Source organism: Triticum urartu, chromosome 6, assembly GCF_003073215.2.
Source record: "Triticum urartu cultivar G1812 chromosome 6, Tu2.1, whole genome shotgun sequence".
Classification (NCBI taxonomy): Eukaryota; Viridiplantae; Streptophyta; class Magnoliopsida; order Poales; family Poaceae; genus Triticum; species Triticum urartu.
The window spans coordinates 5,236,968-5,260,711 of NC_053027.1; the positions used below are offsets into that span (position 1 = coordinate 5,236,968).

Consider the following 23,744-nt stretch of genomic DNA (forward strand, 5'->3'; position numbering starts at 1 on the left):
GTGCTGTTCCCCATTTATTTATGTTCTTATATGACCCCATGTCTACAAATCATGGAAGGCCTATAGCTTGAATCATATGTTCAAAATCTGCTTTCCGAGTATTGTCTGTTAAGGCCCACATAACTGGTACAAGAATATTTATCCTCTATGGTAACTCACCTAAACAACTTCTATTATGACCACACAGAAACAAATGATAGTAAAAAACATATCATCCGGAGGACAAAAGTCAAACCTTGTCGGATCATCCTTGAGCGCAGGGAATGTGGGTGGCCAGATCATTCTAAAAGGATGAATATAATGCCCAATGTCTTGCTCTTTCGTCGTCATCTCATATGCTTTGTGCAACGTCCTGGCCTTAATATCCATGTATAGTACGAATTTTCCCATCTGCAAGAACACAAACTCAGCGTTGGCTCCAACTTGGATTATCTTCACATCAGTGTTATGCGCGAACGCAAGGTTGTGATGTAGCATCCTCGAATCGGCATACATCTCATGCAAATAAATGGTGTCCACCAGCAGCCAATTATGCCCCTTGTGGAGCCAGATGTCAAGTTGAAGCTCCTCAGCATGAATGAGATATACACCAGAATCATCATCATCATCACCACCATCAGCCCATGACAACATGATCATCTCATGAAATCCCACCCCTAATGGGTACTGAATTTTTGAGAAATTTGCGGTCTTCAAATCAAAGGCAAGAACGTAGCTTCCGGAACACGTATATACTTTATTGTCGACCAACACAAGTTTCGTGTTCCGTGGTATACCATGGACCTCTGTCGTGCCCGAGGTATGCATGCACCACACACCATCTTGTAACATGTGTACGCGCACCGTGGCTTTCTCGTGGGTAGACTCCATCCATAAGTAGGAGAAGTTGTCGCTTTTTTCTCTAAAGACGAGTTCAGCAACGAAGCTGCGGCCACGCCGGAGTTGGTGGCATGGGAGTGGTGGGAAGATGGTCATGCTGCTCTGGACGCAAAATAATGGCCTATGCACTGCAAAAAAAAATTTAGAGGAAAAGGGCCGCGCCCCTGTTCCATTTCTTGAAGAAACGAAACAACAGTTACAGGATCGTCTTACAATTTAGGCAAACGGCGGACAGCAGGATGGCTGCTGCAGAGGAAGCAGAAAAAGCTACCAGACTAAAAGTTTGAACTAAAACAGAAAATAAAGAACGCTCGGACAAAACGCCATAGCCTAGACAGCGACAAGAGAAACACCGAGCGATCCCTCTAAGAGACAGCAACAGCCTTCAGAGGAAATGGCTTCAAAATGTATCTCCACGCCTCATCCAGGATCTGGCCACATTAGCAGAGGTGGGCTTCTCGCTTTCATCTCCAGTTCTTTCGCAGCCCACACCACCCTGTCCCTGGCACACCCTGAGGACAGGCACTCCCATGTAGACAGATTTGACACAGTTTTTCGCCAGATAGCCTGTAATCCAAACCAAACAACATTATTGAAAACCATGTCATTGCGAGTTTTCCAGATAGCCCAAAGTCCAGCTGCATGGACAATATTAGTTACAACAAAGCTATCTCCTCTGATCCAGTACTGGGAGATGGACATTATATTGATGTCTTCATCAATCCCAGTTAGGATACATAAGGCTTTCCAGAATTCAGTAGCAACGACACAGGTACTAAATAAATGAGAACAAGTTTCTTGTTCAGTGCAAAAAACACAGGTGAAATCGCCTACCTCCTGCCTTTTGGACAAATTATCTCTGGTTAACAACTTGTTATTAGTCAAGAGCCAGAGAAAGATCTGAATTCTAGGAGGAATTTTGATCTTCCAAATGGCAGGGGAACTACTAGGCAACACATCTCTGAAATTTATGAACTTATAAAAGGATTTAACAGAGTATACCCCTTTGGAATTCATATTCCAGACAGGGGAGTCATCCTCTATAGTGAGATGAATAGAACTGGCTATTTCCAAGAGCTCGAACCACAGAGACATAAGCTCCTGAGTGAAACATCTCCGGAAAGTAATTTTAAGGTTAGTACCATCCCAAATTTTATCAATGGTGGCATTATGCTCATTAGCAAGAACATATAGGTCCCAATACTGGGTAGCCAAGGTGGCATTTCCAAACCAATGGTCCTCCCAGAATCTGATCCTTTTGCCATTACCAATTTTCCAAGAAAAGCCAACTTTGGCAGCTTGAGCTGCCCAGAGCACCCCTTTCCAAAAAGGAGATGCTCCAGTATTTGGGCAAGCAAATAGATTACTTTGAGGTTTATATTTGGAATCAACATATTTTTCCAGATTTTACCCTCTGAGTTATAATATCTGCTGACCCAAGAGGCTAATAAAGCCAAATTCATGCCCCCAATGTCAGTAATCCCAAAACCCCCAAATTCTTTTCTCATGGTAATAGACTTCCAGGCAGTCAGGTGATATTTGTGGTGACCCTCATAATCATCCCAAAAGCAATGAGCTAGTTGGGAATTTATGAGTTTAATGGCCCACTTAGGAAATTTAATGAAACCCATGAGGTAAGAAGGAATACTAGCTAAGCAGGCTTGGACTAAAATAAGTCTTTTGCCAAAAGAAAGAAGTCTCCCCCTCCACCCAGCAGCTTTCTTGATAATCTTATCAATAGTGGGTTGGAGATCTTCCTTCCTAATTTTACTAAAATGCAAAGGGGCCCCTAAGTACTTAATAGGGAAAGCACTTAATTTGCACCCCAAGGTTTGAGCAAAAATAAGAGCCTCATCTCTATCTATATTGATAGGGACCAGGTCACACTTATGAAAATTGATTCTCATGCCAGAGATCTGCTCAAAGCAGGACAAAAGCCATTTGAGGTTTTTGGCATGGTCAAGATTATTATCTAAGAAAAGCAAAGTGTCATCAGCATATTGCATGCTAATGACACCAGCAGGATTAGAAGGGGGAAAACACCAGCAATTAAGTTTGCCTTTGTAGCTTTAATCAAAATCCTAGTAAACACATCAGCCACTAAGTTAAACAATAGAGGAGAGACAGGATCACCTTGTCTAGCTCCCTTGCCAGCTACAAAATAGTCACTGTTGGTGTCATTAATTCTGACACCCACAGATCCATTGCAGAGCAAAGATTCCAGCTTATACATCCAAATAGGACCAAAGCCTCTCTGCCTCAGCATTTTCAAGAGAAACTCTCTACTAATCATATCATAAGCTTTTTCATAATCTAATTTAAAACAGAAACCAGACATTTTATTGGAGGCCACTACATGTACCACCTCATGAGCAGCTACAATGCTTTCCAGAATAAATCTCCCTTTGAGGAAAGTAGTCTGATTAGGAGAAATAAGAACATTGCAAACAGGGCCAAACCTGTTTGTAGCACATCTAGCAAAGATTTTAAAACTGCAATTGATCATGGCTAGAGGCCTAAACCTATCTAGCTTAACTGCATTAGGTTCTTTGGGGACCAAGGTCAAAAGGGAGAAGTTGAGTCTATATAGATCTAGATTACCAGCCTCCCAATCTCTAAAAACAGCAAAAATATCATGCTTAATTAAATCCCAATATTTCTGGTAAAAAAGAAATGGAAAGCCATCAGGGCCTGGAGCTCCTTTAGCATAAGAGCCAAATAGAGCAGCCTTGATTTCCTCAGAGAAAGGCTTTTCCAGTAAATTAAAATGCTCTGTAGAAAGTAAACTATCCTGATCCCAAAAATCATCTTTGAGATCAATATCAATAGTAGGAACAAAACCAAACAACTTTTTATAATAATCAACAGCTATCTGCAAAATACCTTTAGTGTCTTCCACAGGTCCTGAGGGAGTTTCTAGTACATCAATCTGTTTCCTTCTCCTTTTTTGATTGGCTACTGCTCTGAAGTATCCAGTGTTTAGCTTTCCCTCCAGTATCTCCTTCTCCCTGGATCTCTGTCTAGCCTTGATCTCCTCTTTCCTCCATATTTCATTTAGATCACCTGCAATGGTTTTCATTCTTTTTTTAGAGTTAGGGGATAAAGGTTGAGACTTAGCTAAAACATCTAAGCAATTATACTCAGCCACCATAGCTTGCTTAGTCCTATTCTGGTTTGCTTCATAATTAGCACACCATCCTTTAGCAGCTTTCCTGGTGGTTTTGATTTTAAACTGCCAAATATCAATGGCCTTGGTGGAATTGCATTTAGTATTCCAGGCTTTGTGAATAACCTCATCAAAGCCAGGAATTTCTAGCCACCATTTTTCAAACCTAAAAAACTTAGTAGGGAAAGAGGGAGGTCCAGTGGAAGTGTTCAGCACCAGGGGTGTGTGGTCACTGCCCAATCTGGGGAGAGCTTTAATGGAAGCCCCAGGAATAAGGCCCTCCCAATCAACAGAAATAAAAACCCTATCTAGAGTGGCCATGATAAGGTTGTCTTGGTTATTAGCCCAAGTATACCTTCTACCAGCATTTTTAATTTCAATGAGGCCAAACTTGTTGATCCAATCATTGAACAGGTCAGCCCAGTGTTGATTAATGGAGCCAGTATTCTTCTCACTGGTATTCCTGACTAAATTAAAATCCCCTCCAACTAAGGTGGGACCAGACCACTCAGTAAGGACACTGTTAAGTTCATTAATGAAATCAAGTTTAAACTCATCATATGCTGAACCATACACAAAGATCAATCTCCATTTTGTGTCATTGTACTTGCACTTTAAAATACAGGAGATGCAGAAAGTGCGAATATCACAATTTAAAATGTCAAACTTATCTTCTTTAACTCCAACTAAAATACCTCCTGCAGTACCAACAGCAGGGAGCCAATTCCACACAAATCCACTTCTAGTATCAATAGCTTCTAGTTGTGGAATGGTAAAATCAGCTTTCTTGGTTTCAGATAAACAAATGAAATCTGGGCAACAAGCTTTTACAAGCTCTTGAACTCTGGTGTTTTTAGAGGGGCCATTGAGGCCTCTAATGTTCCAGAAAGCACCAATCATTAGTAAATATTTTTAGAAGATCTACTCCTACCATGACACTTTTTGGACCTTTGATGGGATACTTCCATCCAAGGAATCTCACCCTCCTCCACTTCTGAGTTATTTCCAGTGTGGGGGAAAGGGTTTGTCTCAGTGTCACTCTTAGTATTGCAGTAATTAACTCCATTGACATCAGTGTCAGGAGGGGGAAATAAGTCAGGGTTGTCTTTTTGAAAATTAGACAACCTTTCAAGCTCTTTTTGCTTAATATACTCAATATTATTGAAGCAGCTAATAGGATCATTCCCAAGTTTTAAGCCAGATAAATCAGCATTATACAGAAGAAGCTCATTATCAAGGCAAGCAAAGGAATTATTGGAACTAACAGTAGTTTTACCTCTGGTTACCTCCAGGTTCTGAACTTGCTTAATTTCTTGGGCTTTAGCTATAGTATTCTTGCCATCTCTTATAATCCTGTTGCTCATCCTAGTGGCAACAACATGGCCCCATCTTCCTTGGTCAGTCCTAGTGGGCTGAGGTCTGGGAGCAGGACAAGAGAGAGTAGTGATAACTGAGGCTGTAGTTAAGGGATTGGGGCCAATGTCATTGGAGTTGCCCTTCACTGCTTCAAACTGAGCCAGCAAACTGTTACCACAACCTTCATAGTTGGCTTTCTTGGCAGCATCTAGATAACTCTTAGTCACAGGGGCTCCCAGTGTCGTACTTGTGCAAGGTAACAAAGACGTTGCCGCCCCAGCAGTCCACGGTGGAGAGCCCTATGCTGTTGTACTTGGAGGTGTTGAACTTGAAGCTCGCTCGGTGGATGACGTCGGCGAGCTCCGACGGCTGCTGCATCGGCATCGGCACGAAGCATGGGGTCTGCTCCAAACTATTGCTTAAGTAGAAACCGAGGAGGCACGGCGGGTGGAGCTTGCGGAAGCGGCGGAGCAAGGCTGGCTCGGTGGCTTGGTGGAGCCATCGCCTGCAGACCGTGGCGGCACGGACGAGGGTGGTGAGAAAGTCGACGCGGAGGAGGATCTCGCCGAGGAGGTTGTCATCGCCGAGCACCCTGGATATGGCACCCGACACTGCCGTCACGGAATCTCGCCGCCTCTTGCTACCCCCACAAGGCGCGTCGGGAACGTAATTATCTCTCCAACAACTACACCCACGAAAAGAATCCAATAAATTGGCTGATGTTTCCAACAAATCTGGCTGGCAAAATACCCAACATAGCAAACGGCTGAAAATTAAGCTGACTGGTAGTCTGGTACGTACCCTGTGCTAATCTCATCAGGATCCATCATCTGTCGATCTCCTCTAGCTAATCTCCACTGTCGCAGAAAGTAGCAGACCTAACTAGGGTTTAATACTAGTTACGATTCCTTTCTCTCCGGCCACCGTACGTAGCGGTGGAGAGAGTAAAGTTTGTAGTCGTGTTTGACCTTGACACGAACGAAACAAAAATCGTGTCGGCGTACGTGCAGCCGGACAAAAACTGATTGGTATATAAGTAGCAGGACTTTACACAAGAAAGCCCATCTAACATTGCAAGCACAAGCAGCAGCTTCATTGGCATCGGACTGGAAAACAAATAAGACGGAGAGACGGAACGACAGGGCTATATTTACTTCTCGTCTCGTAGGCAAATTTTACAACCTCGATCGGGACGGATCGGAACTTTTTGACGCCGGACTCAACTCCCTCGTAGAGCCACCATCGACAATGGCCGCCAGATCGCGGACGCAACCTGCAACTGCAACTGCAAGAGGGCGGAGGCAGACCACAGCCTCGCTGCCGTTGGACGTGCTGGTGGACATCGCGGCACGCAGCGACCCGGCCACCCTTGTGCGCTGCGCCGCGACGTGTGTCGACATGCGTTGCCGCGTCAAGGAGTACATCCGCCTCCGTGGCCGCCTCCGCCTCCGGCATGGCGACCGCTTCGTGCTCCCCCTCCTGCGCGGCCATCTGATCCGCGGGCACCATCGGAAGAAGGAGTTGTTCCTGGTGGACACCGCCGCTGCGGACGACACCACAATGCACAGGGCCACCACCATCAGCAGCGTCCCCCTCGCGTCGCGCGATGGACTCGTCCTCCTCCTCGTTGACGGAGAGCTCCGCGTTTGCAACCAGGTCACTGCCACCAGCCAGACCCTGCCACCTGAACCTGCCTTCCCTGTGAGTGTGAGCAGCGTGCCGGCTAGGGAGATAAGTTATGTCTTGGTCGTCGGGGGCGATAACGATGATGGTGCCATCGCCGTTGGCTGGCATTTTCAAGTGGTCATGGCATATCTAGACGTGTCACAGCACCGCCGCAACCTGCAGCTCCAAACTTTCTCGTCGGAGCGCGGCACGTGGGGCCACTACACCGAGATCCGGGCTCACAACCTGCAGGGCAGCCGCTTGGAAGGAGGCCTCGGCAGGACCCTAATCGTCGGTGGTGCTATGCACTGGTTGTGCAGGACCAACACCGGGGCCTATGTCCTCAAGCTCCTTGACAAAACAACACACGTGTCAGCGACGAAGCTCCCTGAATGCTTCCCCCGGGACTGGTCACACCACCGACTCTTGGCGACGCCGGTGGCGGGCGGGAGCCCCATTGTGCTCACCACGGATGGCGACAAGATATTTGCTTGGGCGCAGTCGAAGCAAACGGCCAAGTGGCAAGAACGACCACAGGTGGTGATTGAGACGCAGGCAATGTTGCGGTTCATCGACAAGGCGGGCGGAAGCAGGCCGCCGTGGACGGGACGGGGCCTTAATGTACTGTGGTTTGGTGAGCGGAGCGGCACCGTGCTCATCAATTCATACTGGGGTTTTTTCTGGCTTGACCTGCGGTCTATGAAGATTGTGAGGTGGTTCTGGGATCGCGATATCCCGTACATTGACGAGAATATCGGCTATGAGATGAATTTGGCGGATTGGGTTCCAACATTCAGTAGTACTTTTTGATTCATTCGTTTTCATTTCCCTTTCCAATCTCGACTTTACATTGTGTTTGTTCGACAACTTTGGATGCATGTGCTAAGAAAAATGATTTTATTTAAGTACTTTTATTTGCCCCATTCGCATAATGGTTGCTCTATGGTTTTGCTAGTTTTCTTTTTTTACTAATAAAGTGCATATGCTGTCTAAAGACTGGTTTTGTGTTCTTAACTGGCTCTTGAAAGTGATATATCAACTATTAAATGTTTTTAAACGATTAATTGTTGGAGAAGTTAATCAAAAATTTATATCTGAAATAGTGGTGTGCAATGCCGGTCCTTTACTGAAGACTGCACTAACAGCGGCTGCAAGGAGATGGTGGTAGTGGAAGAAGTGTTGTCTCCACCTCAGCATAGAAAAAGGAAACTATGAACAAGAGGCAGCTCATTTCATTGATGAACTCTAGTGGATGCAACATGGTCGTGGTGCTGGCGGCGGTTCTGAGTCCTTCTTCTTTTGCTCGACGACGGTGGCGCTTGGCGTCATAAACCTCTCGAGGACGACAACATGGAGCCCCGGTTCTATTGTAGCTGACCAGCAACTTTGGGCATACCTTATCCTATCATGTAGCGCTCTCGACTCCGACGTGGGGTGATCTCGGTGATCTTCTATCTTCTACATGTGTCCCTGTGGTATCCTTTCTCATTTCTTGCTATCTCCTAGGAGGAGCAGCGATCCACGGCTCGAGGCGACGGTTAGTCTCACGGTGAGTCTTCCACCTCTAGAGATGGCTTAGTGTGTTCGATACTAGGTGTCCGGTGGTTTCTCAAGGCGGCGCGGTTCCATTGATGTTCATTAGTCTTGGGTGCCTCTTGTTAGGTGTGGCGTCTCCTGTTTTCATGGTCAGTGTTGGGTAAGCAGCACTTGTGTCTCCTGCTCAAATGTCATTTTATTTTTCTTTTGACCTGGTTGCTTGAGAATTTTCTCACCATTTTGTATTGGTTGAACATCCTTCTCCTCCGGCCCCCCTCCCCATCCTCCTCCCCTGCCATCCCCGCATCCATGGTCTGCCGAGGCCTTGCCTGCGCGATGGCAGCGGTGGCAGGTTGGTCTTTCCTCAGGCACACGGTAGGGGCGATGGGCTCCTTCTGGTGGCGGTGTGGCTCAGCCGGTGACGGTCTGGCTCAGCAGGGTGGTTCCAGTGGGCCTCGGGTGCCTTAGTTGCGGGGCGAGGCCGTTGGCTGGGAAGTGACACGGTGGTGTGGGAGCTCGGCTGGCGGTGCTCGCTAGGCCTAGATCTAGGCCCTTTTGGGCGGCAGCGGTCTCCGGGCGGCGGCGGCGTTGGGAACCGACATTTTGCAGCATGGCGGGAGGACTTCGCGGTCCCATCTAGGCCTGACCAGGCCAGTATTGGCCCAGATTGTCCGGGTTGCTGAAGGAAATATGCCCTAGAGGCAATAATAAAGTTATTATTTATTTCCTTATATCATGATAAATGTTTATTATTCATGCTAGAATTGTATTAACCGGAAACATAATACATGTGTGAATACATAGACAAACAGAGTGTCACTAGTATGCCTCTACTTGACTAGCTCGTTAATCAAAGATGGTTATGTTTCCTAACCATGAACAAAGAGTTGTTATTTGATTAACGAGGTCACATCATTAGTTGAATGATCTGATTGACATGACCCATTCCATTAGCTTAGCACCCGATCGTTTAGTATGTTGCTATTGCTTTCTTCATGACTTATACATGTTCCTATGACTATGAGTTTATGCAACTCCCGTTTGCCGGAGGAACACTTTGTGTGCTACCAAACGTCACAACGTAACTGGGTGATTATAAAGGAGCTCTACAGGTGTCTCCAATGGTAGATGTTGGGTTGGCGTATTTCGAGATTAGGATTTGTTACTCCGATTGTCGGAGAGGTATCTTTGGGCCCTCTCGGTAATGCACATCACATAAGCCTTGCAAGCATTGCAACTAATGAGTTAGTTGCAGGATGATGTATTACGGAACGAGTAAAGAGACTTGCCAGTAACGAGATTGAACTAGGTATTGGATACCGACGATCGAATCTCGGGCAAGTAACATACCGATGAAAAAGGGAACAACGTATGTTGTTATGCGGTCTGACCGATAAAGATCTTCGTAGAATATGTAGGAGCCAATATGGGCATCCAGGTCCCGCTATTGGTTATTGACTGGAGATGTGTCTCGGTCATGTCTACATTGTTCTCGAACCGTAGGGTCCGCACGCTTAACGTTACGATGATAGTTATTATGAGTTTATGCATTTTGATGTACCGAAGGTTGTTCGGAGTCCCGGATGTGATCACGGACATGACGAGGAGTCTCGAAATGGTCTAGACATAAAGATTGATATATTGGAAGCCTATGTTTGGACATCGGAAGTGTTCCGGGTGAAATCGGGATTTTACCGGAGTACCGGGAGGTTACCGGAACCCCCCGGGAACCATATGGGCCTTAGTGGGCCTTAGTGGAAAGGTGAAAGGGGCAGCCCAAGGTGGCTGCGCGCCTCCCCCCTCCCCTAGTCCTATTAGGACTAGGAGAGGTGGCCGGCCCCCCTTCTCTCTCTCCCCACTTGAGGATTCCTATTCCAACTAGGATTGGGGGGGGGGGGGGAGTCCTACTCCCGGTAGGAGTAGGACTCCTCCTGGCGCGCCCCAAGGCTGGCCGCACCTCTCCCCCTTTGCTCCTTTATATACAGGGGCAGGGGGCACCTCTAGACACACAAGTTGATCCTTGAGATCGTTCCTTAGCCGTGTGCGGTGCCCCCTGCCACCATATTCTACCTCGATCATATCGTAGCGGTGCTTAGGCGAAGCCCTGCGTCGGTAGAACATCAAGATCGTCACCACGCCGTCGTGCTGACGAAACTCTTCCCCGACGCTTTGCTGGATCGGAGCCCGGGGATCGTCATCGAGCTGTACGTGTGCTAAGAACTCGGAGGTGCCGGAGTAACGGTGCTTGGATCGGTCGGATCGGGAAGACGTACGACTACTTCCTCTACATTGTGTCAACGCTTCCGCAGTCGGTCTGCGTGGGTACGTAGACAACACTCTCCCCTCTCGTTGCTGTGCATCACCATGATCTTGCGTGTGCGTAGGAAATTTTTGAAATTACTACGTTCCCTAACAGTTGCCGTGTTCGGTCGGCTTCTGCATCGGCAGTGAGGTAGGCTCCTCCCTCTTGGCTACGTTGCTGGGGCCCCGGGTCCATTGTTCCCTCTTCCTTTCTCTAGGCTCCATATTGTTCGGTAAAACATAGACATGAACAAAACACATTTCGTTTAGTGATCGATAGCTGAACCGTGGACATTCATATCGATCCCTATGAGTGAACGAATGACATACAAGTGAACCTCTGGTTATCCTATGCTATTTCTGTTGCTTTGCCATAATTTACAAAACACGACGAGAGATATATCAGTATCCGCTTGAGTCATACACATGCTCACTATATCGGTCTCCTCATTACCGGTTATGTTCTTCTTTGTCGTTGACATGTTTCGGCATCCCAATGGCATAGTCACCTATGTTTCGCCAGACAATGATGGACGCCGTCACACCAAGAGGGGCCTAAGAATATCTGTTCATCGTTGGAGTAGCAAATTCCATTCTAGAGGTATCTAGTCCCTTGCCGAACTTCCTGATGAACCTATAAGTTATCGTTATAATCACCATGTTACAGACGACGTTTGAACATATAAGTTATCACTATGATACTCTCATGGTCTAAGAAACTAAATCACATGTTAACACTCCGTGTTATAACAATTGACTTCTGACAATATAATTTCAAAGTATAACATTTAAGTTTGGGACGATTTAATATAATAGTTCTTCTATAGTCGTACTCTCAATGTTGTTTTAGGACTATCAATACACTTAAAGATATCCTAAGATGCAGAAAAAATGATCACCAACAACATTTGAGCTAGTCTTAGAGGCGAGACTCCTTATTTTACCGTTTATCATTCCACACGTGCATATGAGTTTTCCACTGAATCGCATATTTCAGGATCATAACAGTTATAGCATAGACTATAAACTCTTAATTGTGAATATAAAAATATAATAATACAATATTATTGCCTCTAGGGCATATTTCCAACAGGAACCGACACCACCGGAGCCCTTAAAGGAAACCCCAGTGCCCTTTTTTATTCCTTGGAGGCGTTTGTGGTCCCGTGGAGTCTAACAAAAAAAATTTGACAAAATTTATTTATTTAGAGGCACATCACCAAATCGGATGAAGAGTGTATAATAATGACATATGAAATAGTTATGTGTTCTATGCAAATAAAATTAAGTTGTATCAAGGTTGTTTAACATAGTAGAATAGTAGATGCCCACATATACTCACTCTTATGAACACATGTGTGCCTACCCTACTCCTATCAGTATCTCTGATATACAGAGCCGACATCACGTCTTCAGATTCACGAAGTCAGCACAGACGGCACATAGTCAATGGGGAAGTCTTCTCCCACCAGAAGAACAACGTCGGAAAGCCTGAAATCAATCACCGGTGCTAAGTATAGGACTATCCCTAGTGGGTTGGATTCACCAAAAGGAATCTAACCATCTAAGCCACGCTCAGCTGCAGTTCGTGAAAACTGTAGGTTTGAGGCAATAGTTTCGCTGATGGAATTATCTGATTATGTGTAAGATGTGTTTTCTATTGTATTTCTTATTGAAAAAAATGTAGTAGTGTATTAAATTGAGGCAAACATTTCTTTTTTTGAGGGAACGACAAACTTTTCTTTCACTATGGAAGCAAATTTCTTTTTAATCCACGCAGACACGAAAACAATCATTACAATATTTGCATGAAAGCAAATACCGCTCACAAGAAAGTAAATTTAAATTTAAAAAATTCGAGACCATTGTTTGTAAATGACCATCTGCGATTGTACTTAGTCAGTTATTATCTTCCCTAACCCTAGGCGGCTAGGGCAAACTCTTCTCTCCAAACTACAATGGCGAGACCGTAGATTCGCCTTCCCTCTGCTTTCCGCTCCGGCGGACGGTGGTGGGGAAGGGAATCTCGGCACCTCTGCTCCAACTAGGAGTTTAGGTTAGGGATTTACGGTCCTTGCAACTACGGTGCTCGAGCAGATGGTGGTGCTACTTCTTCGAGTTTGTTTTGCGGGCTTTGATCCTCCTCGAGTACGTCTATTTGGACGTAGTCGACGGAGCTCCGGTGTAGATTCCTGCCATCTTTTTGGGGCGGTGAGGTTAGGGTTTCTAGTCTTGTGGCGAATTTTGGTGTCAGGTGCTTCAGATCTATGTAAGGGTTCAATGCGATGATTGCGGATTGAGGGCGCTCGTCCTTAGGGACACGTGCACGAAGAATTCCTCACTATCATCGACAAGGTCAAGCCGACTCCGGTATCGTAGAGGCAACATCGGCGAGTTGGCGGCTCGTTTTGACGGTAGTATTGATTGTTTGGGGGTCTTGCAATCTCAATGTAGTTTTTATTATGTTTGAGATGTTTTGTAGTTCCGCTGAATTTTTATAATAGATCTCCATCATTTTCGCAAAAAGAAAAATCTGTGATTGCATTTATATGTAAAAAAAGCAAATCAGAATAACGTTGGAAGCAATATTTTCTTATGAAAAGAATCCGTAATTATTTTCTTAGGATACCACCACGTATAGAGTCTTAATGGGGCTGGATAACAACCAATCCCATATTATTAGCGTCGGAGAGACACAACAATTAGAAAACAAATCGCAGTTTATTTCCTCTAATCCCACATTATTAGCGTAGGAGAAACGGAGCAAAGGCTGTCCCTCGCCCTAGGCTAATTGTACGACGTCGATCGGGACTGATCGGATCTTGTCCCAGACTGATTCCCCACCTAGAGTCATCCATCAACCATGGCAGGTGGCGGCGGAGATCGCGGACTCAACCTGCAACAGGACGGCGGCAGACGACAGCCTCGCTGCCGTTGGACGTGCTGGTGGACATCGCGACGCGCAGCGACCCGGCCACCCTCGTGCGCTGCGCCTCTACGTATGTCGACATGCGCTGCGCATCAAGGATGACACCGGCCTCCGCGGCCGCCTCCGCCTCCGGCACGGCGACCGCTTCGTGCCCTCCCTCCTGCACGGCCACCTGATCTTCACGTACGACGCATATGTGTTCCTGGTCGACACCACAGTGCAGGACGCCACCAGGCTGCGCAGGGTCTCCAGCGGCGGTATACCCCTCGCGTCGCGCGACAGGGCTTGTCCTCACCCGCGTGGACCAAGAGCTCCGCGTGTGCGACCCGGCCACCCGGAGCAGCCAGACCTTGCCATCTCAACCGGCCTTCCCTGTGGGTGTGGACCATGTGGACGCTGGGTGCATAAGTTATGTCTTGCTCATCGGGGTCAACGACAAGGAGGGTGTGGCCGCCGTCGGCCGGCATTTTCAAGTGATCATAGCATACCTAGAGCTCTCACAACACCACCATCGACGCCACCTTCGGCTCCTGACTTTCTCATCGGAGCACGGCGTGTGGGGCAGCTGCACCGAGGTGTGGGCTCCTAACCTGTCTGGCAGCTACTTGCAGGGAGGCCTCGGCAGGGCCTTGGTCACTGGCGGCACTGTGCACTGGTTGTGCATGAGCAACACCTCGGCCTACGTGCTCAAGCTCCACGTCAAAACGGCGCATTTGACGGTGACGATGCTACCGGAGAGCTTTGGCCGCAAAGAGTGGGTCAACCATCTCTTGGCGACATCGTCGGTGGACACGAGCCTAATTGTGCTCGTCACGGATGGTAACAAGATGTCAGCTTGGTCCAAGCAAACAGCCAAGTGGCAGCAACGACCAGAGGCAGTGATCGACAAGGATGCAATCTCGCTGTTCCTGGACAAGGAGGGCGGAAACAGGCCAGTGACGAAGCGAGGCAGGCTCATTCTAGTGTGTTTCGCTGAGAGGTCCTCATCAGTTCAGGCTGCAGTTTCTTCTGGCTCGACTTACGCTTCATGGAGATCGTGAGGTCGTTCTCGGATTCTCGGCTCCAGTACATAGACAAGAACATCCCCTATGAGATGAATTTGACGGCTTGGGTTCCAACATTCAGGAGCACTTTGTGATTCAATCGTTTCTGGCTCCAGTCCCAAGTTCAAGCAGATGTGCGTCCATTGTTGAAGAACTTTTTTTTTAGAACAATTTAATTTTAGTAGTTTTATTTTCCGGTTGATCGGCGAGCTGTTGGTCCCGGTGTAGTAGTAGGTCTATGATCATGCTAGTTCTATTCCGCTCAAAACCCTGTGCCCTGTGGTCCGGCTCAGTGGCACATTCATGAGATATTTTCCCAACTCCGGGCGCGGTCGGTGGAGGGAGGGCGCCAGATCGTGCTCGTCACAAATGGAGCCAAGATATTGGCTTGAGCGCAGTCAAAGCAAAAGGCCAACAGACCAAGTGCCAGCAAGGACCACACATGGTCATCAGAGGCATTCTTTAGGTTCCTCGACAAGGTAGGAGAGAAAAGGCCGCCCGTTAGCCCATGGCCAGTTCAGCTGGAAGCCTGGAACTACAATAGCTACCGTGGTTCGCTGAGTGGAGTAGCACCGTGCTCATCAACATGTCATACTTTGGTTTCTTCTGGCTCGACCTCCAGTCCATGGAGATCGCGAGGTGGTTCTCGGATCGTGGGTCCAGGCCACGGCAAGAGAATATCCGCAATGAGATGATTGGCAGTTTGGGTTCTAACATTCAATAGCACTTTATGATTCAACTTCATGCAGGTATGCGCATATGTGGATTATTCCACAACCATGGAAGCATGTGCGTACGACTTTGTTGAGAAAAATATAATTCCGTTTTAGTAGTTTTATTTTTTGCCTTGTTGCCACGTTTATGTCCCAGTGTAATTGTACATCTATGGTTTTGCTAGTTTTCTTTACTATTATAGACGGGGGTTTGTGCTGTTTTTTTTAATCCAAATTAGACTTTATTCCTCAAATAATGCTCATATCGTTTACAAGGAGATGAGAAATAAAGTCCGGGATTACGTCATCCCAAGAATCAGGAACTCTTATACTAAAGCAATGTTTTGCTAACTCATCTGCTACCCGGTTCGCTTCTCTGTAGCAATGTTTAAAGGAAAGTTTGTTAAAGTCGATGGACAGTTTCTTGCACTCCGCTACCACAGCACTGTCAGGCCCCATATAATCATCCATGCTCTGAAGTGTCTCCACCGCAAACAAGCAGTCTGATTCTACCTCTATTTTAGTGCATCCAATACTTGACAGAAGATAAATACCATTCCGTATTGCCATGAGCTCAGCCGAATCAACATCCCGAACATGCGGTATAAACCAAGAAGCCGCAGCAATAAACTCTCCCTTATCATCTCGACCAACAGCTCCACTTGCTCCCGAGAGTGTGTCTGCATGAAAAGCTGCATCGACGTTAACTTTCACCATGCCATAGGAAGGTTTCTTCCACATATGATCCCTCGGCCTCATTGGCAAATTTGGAGTGAGCGATCTTGTGTAGTTGTTAGATGGGGGGTTTGTGCTGTTAACCGGCTTTGGAAGGAGATATATCAGCTCCTGAGTGTTCTTTAAGCATTTAGTTGTGGCAGAATTTAATCAAAATTCCCATACTATACCTCAGTATGGGATTTGTTTTGTAGGCACCTTGTTTTGTGTCATCGGGTATTTGCAGCGCTTGGGTTATTATAATCTAGCAAACGACTTGGCACAAAACCTGCCGCTCGAAGAGAATCTGATGGATCAAGTCCAGACCATGTGCAAGAGCTCTCCACAGTGATGATTTAGCAGCAGAGCAGATTGGGATTCCAAGCGCCGTCCACTGCCACAGCAGCATGCCGGCCCCTCTTGCTTCAACCAAAAAAAAATGTAAATCTGAAAAAAAATCAATGCAAAAGAATGAAAACAGTGAAAACCAAAAAAAAATAAACAATGAAAAACAAGTAAACACGAGAAAGAAAGAAATAATACCGATGAAGAAGAAGATAAAAGCAAGAAAAGAAAAAAAAATCTAGTGAAAACCAAGAAAGAAACATAGAGAACCGAAGAAAACAAAGGAAAAAGAAAGAAAAAATAAACCTAGTGAAAAAGAGCAAAAAAGATAAACTATTAAAAACATGAAAATATCGGGAAAACCACCGAAAAAACTGTCTATTTTCACTCAAGTTGATCGCGCCATGTATTTCACCATGAACCCAACAGTCCCTCAAAGGCTACGTACCAGCGCTACCCAACAATGAGGATCTGGGTTCAGTTTCCTGCTCCCTTATTCTCGATTTCCCTTGTTTTAAGTGTGCACAAATGGGCGGCCCATTAAAGCAGACGTTCTAGGTGAAAGCTTCTTCCATCTCAGCTCTCGTGGAAAATTGCCTCGAAATAAAGAAAAGGTCTGGCGGAAAAGAAGTAAGGTGAGATGAGTCGGACGCAATAAAGACCCATCCCATTCCGGCCCATATAAAGCACGACACATCCAAAAGGAAACACATGTGCACTGCTTGCTTTCCTCTAAAAAGAAAGACACTCTATTACTCACATTGCACTCCAAGAGATGAAGTTATGCTCTTGGAAAGGCGGATTCAGTCCAAGAAATCGTAGTTGACCGGAACGTGTTCTTCCACTGACATGCATCACCGAAAATCCTATGATGGGCTGGGGATACCACCGTCCTCTTAACCATCCAACCACACGTTGGTTCACAAGAAAATGAGAATTTTTATAACAATGTTATTGCTTCGAAGTGATCGGACAGTGAATACCAATGAATACTACCAGAATAAAATAACCCTTACAACGAGCAACTAGGAACAGTAACAGCTTGCAAGAAAAGGAACATTAACGGTGGAAATCACACGCCCCCATCCTCATGCATGCGTGCATGGAACCTGGATCAGCAAAGGTCTCAGGCAAGCCCAAATAGCTACAGTAGCTATAGCAAACTACAGTATCATTTGTGCTAAGAATCTCTCCACCACACCGGCCCCAGGAGAGGCTCTGGCTGCATGGGGCCTGCCTGCCTAGGCATGCTGGACATTGGTAGCCATGTCAACCTTCTCGACGCTGGCTGATCTCTTTGGTCTGGCCGCTGGCACAAGCCACGATGTTCTCCATGGTTGGTGGCCGGACGGCAGCTGGTGTGTTGAGCTCCATGGCAGCTGCCGGGCCGAGCTTAGCGACGTTGATGACGTGCTCTGGCATGGGTGCATCCACCTCCTTTGGCGCCGGCCTGGGCGTGGCGTTGCAGTAGAGAGCGTAGAGCCCCATCTGGATCACCCCGAAGGCAAACCCGAGGATGTTGGGAAGCTGCATGTTCAACACCAACACTAAAGTCAAATAGAAATTTTGAGATTGGAATTGAGAGATAATTTGTGTTGTTCACGTACGGCAACATATTTGTCCTTGATGAGGAGGCCGTAGAGGAACCAGACGACGGCGCTGACGGTGAGAGAGAGGGAGAGTGAAAAGGGCATGAACTCCACGCTCCGGGTGCGCACCACAAGACGCTGCACAAATAGATCGATTATAATCAATCAATCATGGTGGATCACCACAAACTAATATGTGTGAGAGAGGCCAGGCAGGTGCTCACGATGACGCTGAGGGGCGCGACGAAGACGCTGACGGAGAAGCCGACGCAGACCCACCCAAGCATGATTACGCGCTTTTCGCCCCCCGCCAGCAGCAGCGTGAGAAGTAGGATGAGGCCGAACACACCCACGTTCAGGAGGAGGAGGATCTTCGCCGTGAAGAGCTGCATGTCACGCATTTTGTGTCAGCACAAACCAGTTCACTCAAAATGCCCAAACTGATGAAGAAGGGTGGACACATGCATGCATGTGTGCAGCTGAGTTGTGAGTACCTTGGCTTGCTTTGGCGCGTAAGCAAGGTACATGACGATGTAGATGGTTTCGATGACGCAGCCGGCAGAGTTTATGGTGATGAGCAGGAGCTCGTCGGACTTGAGGAGCGCGTAGTAGATCCACAGCATCGCGCTGAAGAGCGCAACCACGTACGGGACCGACTGGAACCCCTGCGTCGACTTGCTCCTGTAGATCCGGTAGAACGTCGGCCTGCATCCCATGCCCCCATGCACCATTAGTTTCTCGTGAAACTAAGCTAGAGAGAGAAACGATGTTGAGCGCGATCGAGAGGCTTACAGTGGGGCCAGGTAGGTCATGAAGGAGATGACGTTGCCTGCATGGAAGCAATACGACGACAGTTAGGCAGCGAGAACAAGGAGACACGTGTACAATTAATCCCCACTTAGCGAGCTTTCAGTAACTTGTGTGCGTGACACAACACCATGCTTATTATACATCTTGCTTTAGTTAGTTTATTATACATCTTGCTTTCCCTTTTCTCCCCTTTTGTTTGCCACCTCCAACGACTAATGAACTATTCTAGATATACTAGTTTACTCAAAAGAGGAAGGATCCCATGTATCCCATGGTGCAATCCGCACTACCTAGCTATATAGTGTAATTGTTGTCTTGGATACACAACATACTTCCCCAAGTAGGGGACGCCTAAGAGTATTAGTTTTGCCAAAACATATTGTGAAACCAGAATGAAAAGAAAATGAAAAGGAAATAATAAGAACTCTTAAAAGATACTCAACTATTCAGTATACCTAGGAGGCCAAAGGCAAAGGCCCACGGGTGCTCAAGGGAGAGACCACCCATTGCAAAATCTTAATTAGCTCGGGAGTTGGTGAGGATATCAGAATGTGATAGTTCTACCAAGCTAGCTTGGGTAACAGCTAAGCTTCAACTTCTACCTCCCTTGAGGTTGGATGGGTTTATATAGCCCTCGCAAGGAATACAAAATAGATGGTTCAATGGGAAGAGAAGAAGTGTCAGCTTACTACTCGAGATAGTTGCTTGAGAGCGTGAAGGGAGCTGGAGCTGGGATGGGTTTATATAGTGCTAACATGGAAGCCAAAAAGGTGTGCATCCTTATGGTGTGTGACTCCATTGGCACATACAAACTATTCCTCATCAATCACAACCATGGTACCGCCTTAAACAAAGGACAGGATAATCATCAACATCCATGACACAAAGTGCCTATCTTCTCGGTAGACTCTTTCTCTCCCAATTCCTGTCATGGATATATTAGGGAAAATTTTGTACACTTCAAGTTATCTGGTAACACCAGCTTAGCCACACCGGCAACGCTGGAGAGCTATAGCCACCGCTGAGCCACAAAAGGTTAACAACTCCCTCTCCCCCCATTGGTCATGCGTCCAATTAAGAGGCTCAAACCAGTGTTGAAATATAGCTCCTGTAAATTTCAGATGTTACGACCCAGAATGAAAATTCCTCTTGTAACCATATTTTCCAATGATTCATCGATCCCCCTACGCACTGATGAGTCCTCAGGTCTCATCCTCTCTCGTTTGCCGCTTCGGCGACAGAGGGGGCGGGGACCACGGATTTGCGATGTGGTGATATAGTTAGGTATCCTAATAGTAGTGCTATGATCCTCCCAACGGTGGCGCAGCGGTGGCAATTTCGGCGTTGTGCCTATTAAGAACAAGGTTTCCTCTACTCCTGGTCCACCTCATCGGTGAGTCTCTCGCCAGTAGCATTGAGAGGGATGGGGGTCGCCTAGATCGGTGGATCTGGTTTTGTCTTCCTGTCATGCATTCGGTCTTCGAAGGTGTCTTTCGGCAGAATGGACGACGTCCCTTGGTGACTTGATTCTATGACTCAGTCTCCTATTTCGCCAACTTCAGTGTCGTCTGTGATCTGGTCAGTGCATTTCCCCCAACATATGTCTGGCCAAATTTGGGGTGGTCGTCCAACCCTCTTCACTGCCTTCTTCTCGGACACTATTCTATTTGCCAGATCATCGTCACCGTCATATTCTCACCCCAATCAGCTCCCTCCCAGGCGCTGCATGAACAATATTTCTCTTGCTCAGATGGTGTTTCGGGGGTCCAAAGGTGGCATCGATCTTCGCTGCTACTGTCATCGATTGCATGATGAATTGATTTTCGATTTACCCAAGGACCAGTGTTTTTTTTTGTAAGAATGGCCTTTTAAGGGATGGTTAACTTTAATATATAGCATTTGGTCTACCACAAAACATCATCAGATGAGAACCAAAGCTTTTTTTATTTTTAGGAATTATCATGTATAACTTGCAGACATCAGTTGAATTAGTGCCAGATCATGGTAACATTCACCAACAACTACACCACAGGTTATCAGTCACACACGTGAAACATGTATGTCACGTTGGGAGTTATCAAGCGATTATTTGCACGGTTGCATACTTGAATGCCGTGCCAGTCACAATGCAGTTTTTTAGGGCAGCTGAAACAACACGTATGTCTCCACACAAAAAAACACGTATGTATGAGCTGTATACGTTTTTTTTTGCGGCTGTGAGCTGTATACATTAGTATTACCCCCTATGCTTTCTTCCATGATCGTTGTTGGAAGGTTTCGGCGACACACATAAACAAGCAGCTCAGTTACTCCTGATTTACTGATACATAGTTTCCTACCGTAATGGATAAAAGCAAATTAGGAAGATATTTAACGTAATGCAGTACATAAGGCTGAGGCTCCACGGTAGCAGAAAAACTTCGACGCTTTTTGACAATGGGTTGATTGATTGCATAGAAATCTTTGGCCTCATGATCATGAGTGAGTAAAGAAAACATCCATTGGAACTTGAGAGGAGCAAAGAACGGCTCGCTAGGTTTTGCTGTTCCTTTTGGGAAAAGGTGTCTGATCTCTGTTGTTGGTGTTCTTGTACCATCTGGTCAGAAACACGGCCATATGCACATTATTTCCCACATCTAGGGCGTACTTTCCATCGTCCATGGTTTTGCAGATTGTGTATGCAATAGAAATAGATAGCCGCCAGGCTTACGCCATTAGCGTACACTTACTCAGGGGCTTACTAGTGCACTGTGAGGTTTGCGTGCATCTACAAATTGATCCTAGTATTCATCGGTTTTGCATGCTTTGCCGGCTGAATTATAGCCCTTCGAACGTACTAGCTGATGCCATTTCACACTGCACATGGTTGCTAAAAGGTGACGTGGCAAAGCCAAACCAATTTATTTTCCACGGTTCATCAGTGGCTGACTGCAGAAGCAACGTAGAGATTTCTTGCAACTCGAAGATGCACTTTGGAGCCTTCTGAACCACTAACTAATTAGTCCTTCAATTAACCTATTCTGACTGTCAGGAAGCAACGGATGGTCGTTCGCAAAAAGGGAAAGGAATAGGAACCAGCGGATGGTCGAGCAGTAGTAGCTTTCTCATGTACAGCAACTAGATAGCTAAAAAAATGCCCATTTCAACTGAGTAACTTAGATCAATTAAACCAATGTCCCGTCTCAGCAAAGCAGAATTATTTCAGGTCAAGAAATGAAGAAGATCCTGGACGGGCGAATATTCTCGGTAGAGATATTTGCGGTAGTACACGTGGGTCTGAGATGAAAAAGGCTGTTCTACAAAGATCCTACCTATACACTTCAGCGGAAGGGATTCCAACATGTGACGTTATGAAGTCACTCTCAGAGGTTAATGCTTTAAAAAATATACAAAAACTTCAGTGGCTGCCCGCAAAGATTCACTAAAGGATCGGTGTCATGGCCTCATAATGCCAATAATTAAGATATTAACAAAAGGTAGTGCAAGATATTTCAATGTAATTAAACGGTGCTCCAAGCATACTGAATTGTCCATTGGCATGTTCAGACATATCAGAGATTGTGAGAAAGCAACGTAAATATGATCGTCATATAGGAATGTGCATAAGCTGATCTAAAACAGTATTGGAAGAAATCTCCAAAAGCATCCGCGCCACACAAGTATCTGCAAAAGCTTATCTCGGTAAATATGAGAGAGAGAGAGAGAGAGAGAGAGAGAGAGAGAGAGAGAGAGATTAACGGACGATGTGGCCGACTGAGCCGGCCATGTGACACTGTGGCCAGCCATGGCAGCTAGGACAGTGAGAATGGCCTGAACCGAAGGTGATGGTGCTGAGGCATCGAAGGAACTTGTGGTGGGTGTGTGTGGGCGGGTGGGGTAGCGGGGGACTGGAGCAGCCGGGAAACTAATTTGTTACGCGCTGCAGTATTTCTTTGGAATCACAGTACAGATATAGACGCTTACATATATTCATTTTATGAATGGTACGCGTACCCTGCTCTTATGAGCACAGTTCCGAGATACTTAGCCCGCAAATGAAGACGAAGTCATCATAGCAGCTCTATGGAGATGTCGTCTACCAGCAAGAGGTTTGCACCAAAAATCATGCAATAAATTCAATGGCATGCAAATACCGGTGCAAAGTTTAGGACTTCAACACATGTAGGTATGTTCTACCACAACGAATCTAACCAATTCATTTATGTTAAGTTTGCGGTTCAGTCTGCTGAGAACGCACATATGCTGATACTGCGGTCTAGTATAACACATGTACACATAAAACTACATTTTTTTACAACATGCACATTAAACTAGGTTTTAACAAAAGACATATATGCCCAACACCACCTTTTTCTCATAAATATTTCTAGCACTATTATTTTGGAAATAAGTAGATTAGGACAAGCCTTTCTTTTGGGTTGTTCACCAGACAGTCTTTCGCCCACTAGGAAATAATTCAAGCAAAAGCTTGTTTTTCTTTGTAGCAGACAACAAAAAAAGATGTACATGATTTAAAGCGCGCGATCTCCTATGTTGACAGAACATTAGTGACTGATTTGATGCACTTGGTGAGCAGTTTTTATGTTATTACAAGTTAAGAATGCAATGACTAAAGTGTATATGTCAACAGACTTGCATAGAAATGGTCAAATGCACTCCATAGCGTTTAGAAGAGGTCCTGCGCTAAAGGTGTTTTGG

At 46.1% G+C, this 23,744-nt stretch overlaps 2 protein-coding genes across 3 annotated transcripts; one reads left to right on the forward strand and one right to left on the reverse strand.

Moving 5' to 3' along the window:
- Positions 1-6,649: 6,649 nt before the first annotated feature.
- Positions 6,650-7,876, forward strand: LOC125516333. The gene has a single exon (XM_048681809.1). The coding sequence runs from the start codon at positions 6,650-6,652 to the stop codon at positions 7,874-7,876; it is 1,227 nt and encodes a 408-aa protein (XP_048537766.1).
- Positions 7,877-17,566: 9,690 nt separating this feature from the next.
- On the reverse strand, positions 17,567-19,754 carry LOC125515806 (bidirectional sugar transporter SWEET14-like). Of its 2 annotated transcripts, none has more exons than XM_048681310.1 (6): positions 19,502-19,754; positions 19,029-19,065; positions 18,731-18,941; positions 18,461-18,622; positions 18,255-18,374; positions 17,567-18,174 (listed from the first exon to the last, which is right to left on the reverse strand). In XM_048681310.1, exons 1-6 carry the CDS (start codon positions 19,551-19,553, stop codon positions 17,917-17,919), a joined length of 840 nt encoding a protein of 279 aa, XP_048537267.1. In that variant the 5' UTR covers positions 19,554-19,754; the 3' UTR covers positions 17,567-17,916. The 2 variants fall into 2 exon arrangements, with proteins under 2 accessions (XP_048537267.1, XP_048537266.1); XM_048681309.1 differs by having other exon boundaries at positions 19,490-19,754.
- Between the last annotated feature and the right edge of the window lie 3,990 nt (positions 19,755-23,744).

Excerpts from the sequence above, each read along its gene's own strand:
- LOC125516333 (XM_048681809.1), top strand. The coding sequence starts at position 6,650 with ATGGCCGCCAGATCGCGGACGCAACCTGCAACTGCAACTGCAAGAGGG.
- LOC125515806 (XM_048681309.1), bottom strand. The coding sequence starts at position 19,553 with ATGGGTGGTCTCTCCCTTGAGCACCCGTGGGCCTTTGCCTTTGGCCTC. Across the intron at positions 19,066-19,489 it reads CCTCCTAGGTATACTGAATA|GCAACGTCATCTCCTTCATG; the intron begins GTTGAGTATCTT and ends GCTTCCATGCAG. Across the intron at positions 18,623-18,730 it reads ACGCGCCAAAGCAAGCCAAG|CTCTTCACGGCGAAGATCCT; the intron begins GTACTCACAACT and ends CGTGACATGCAG.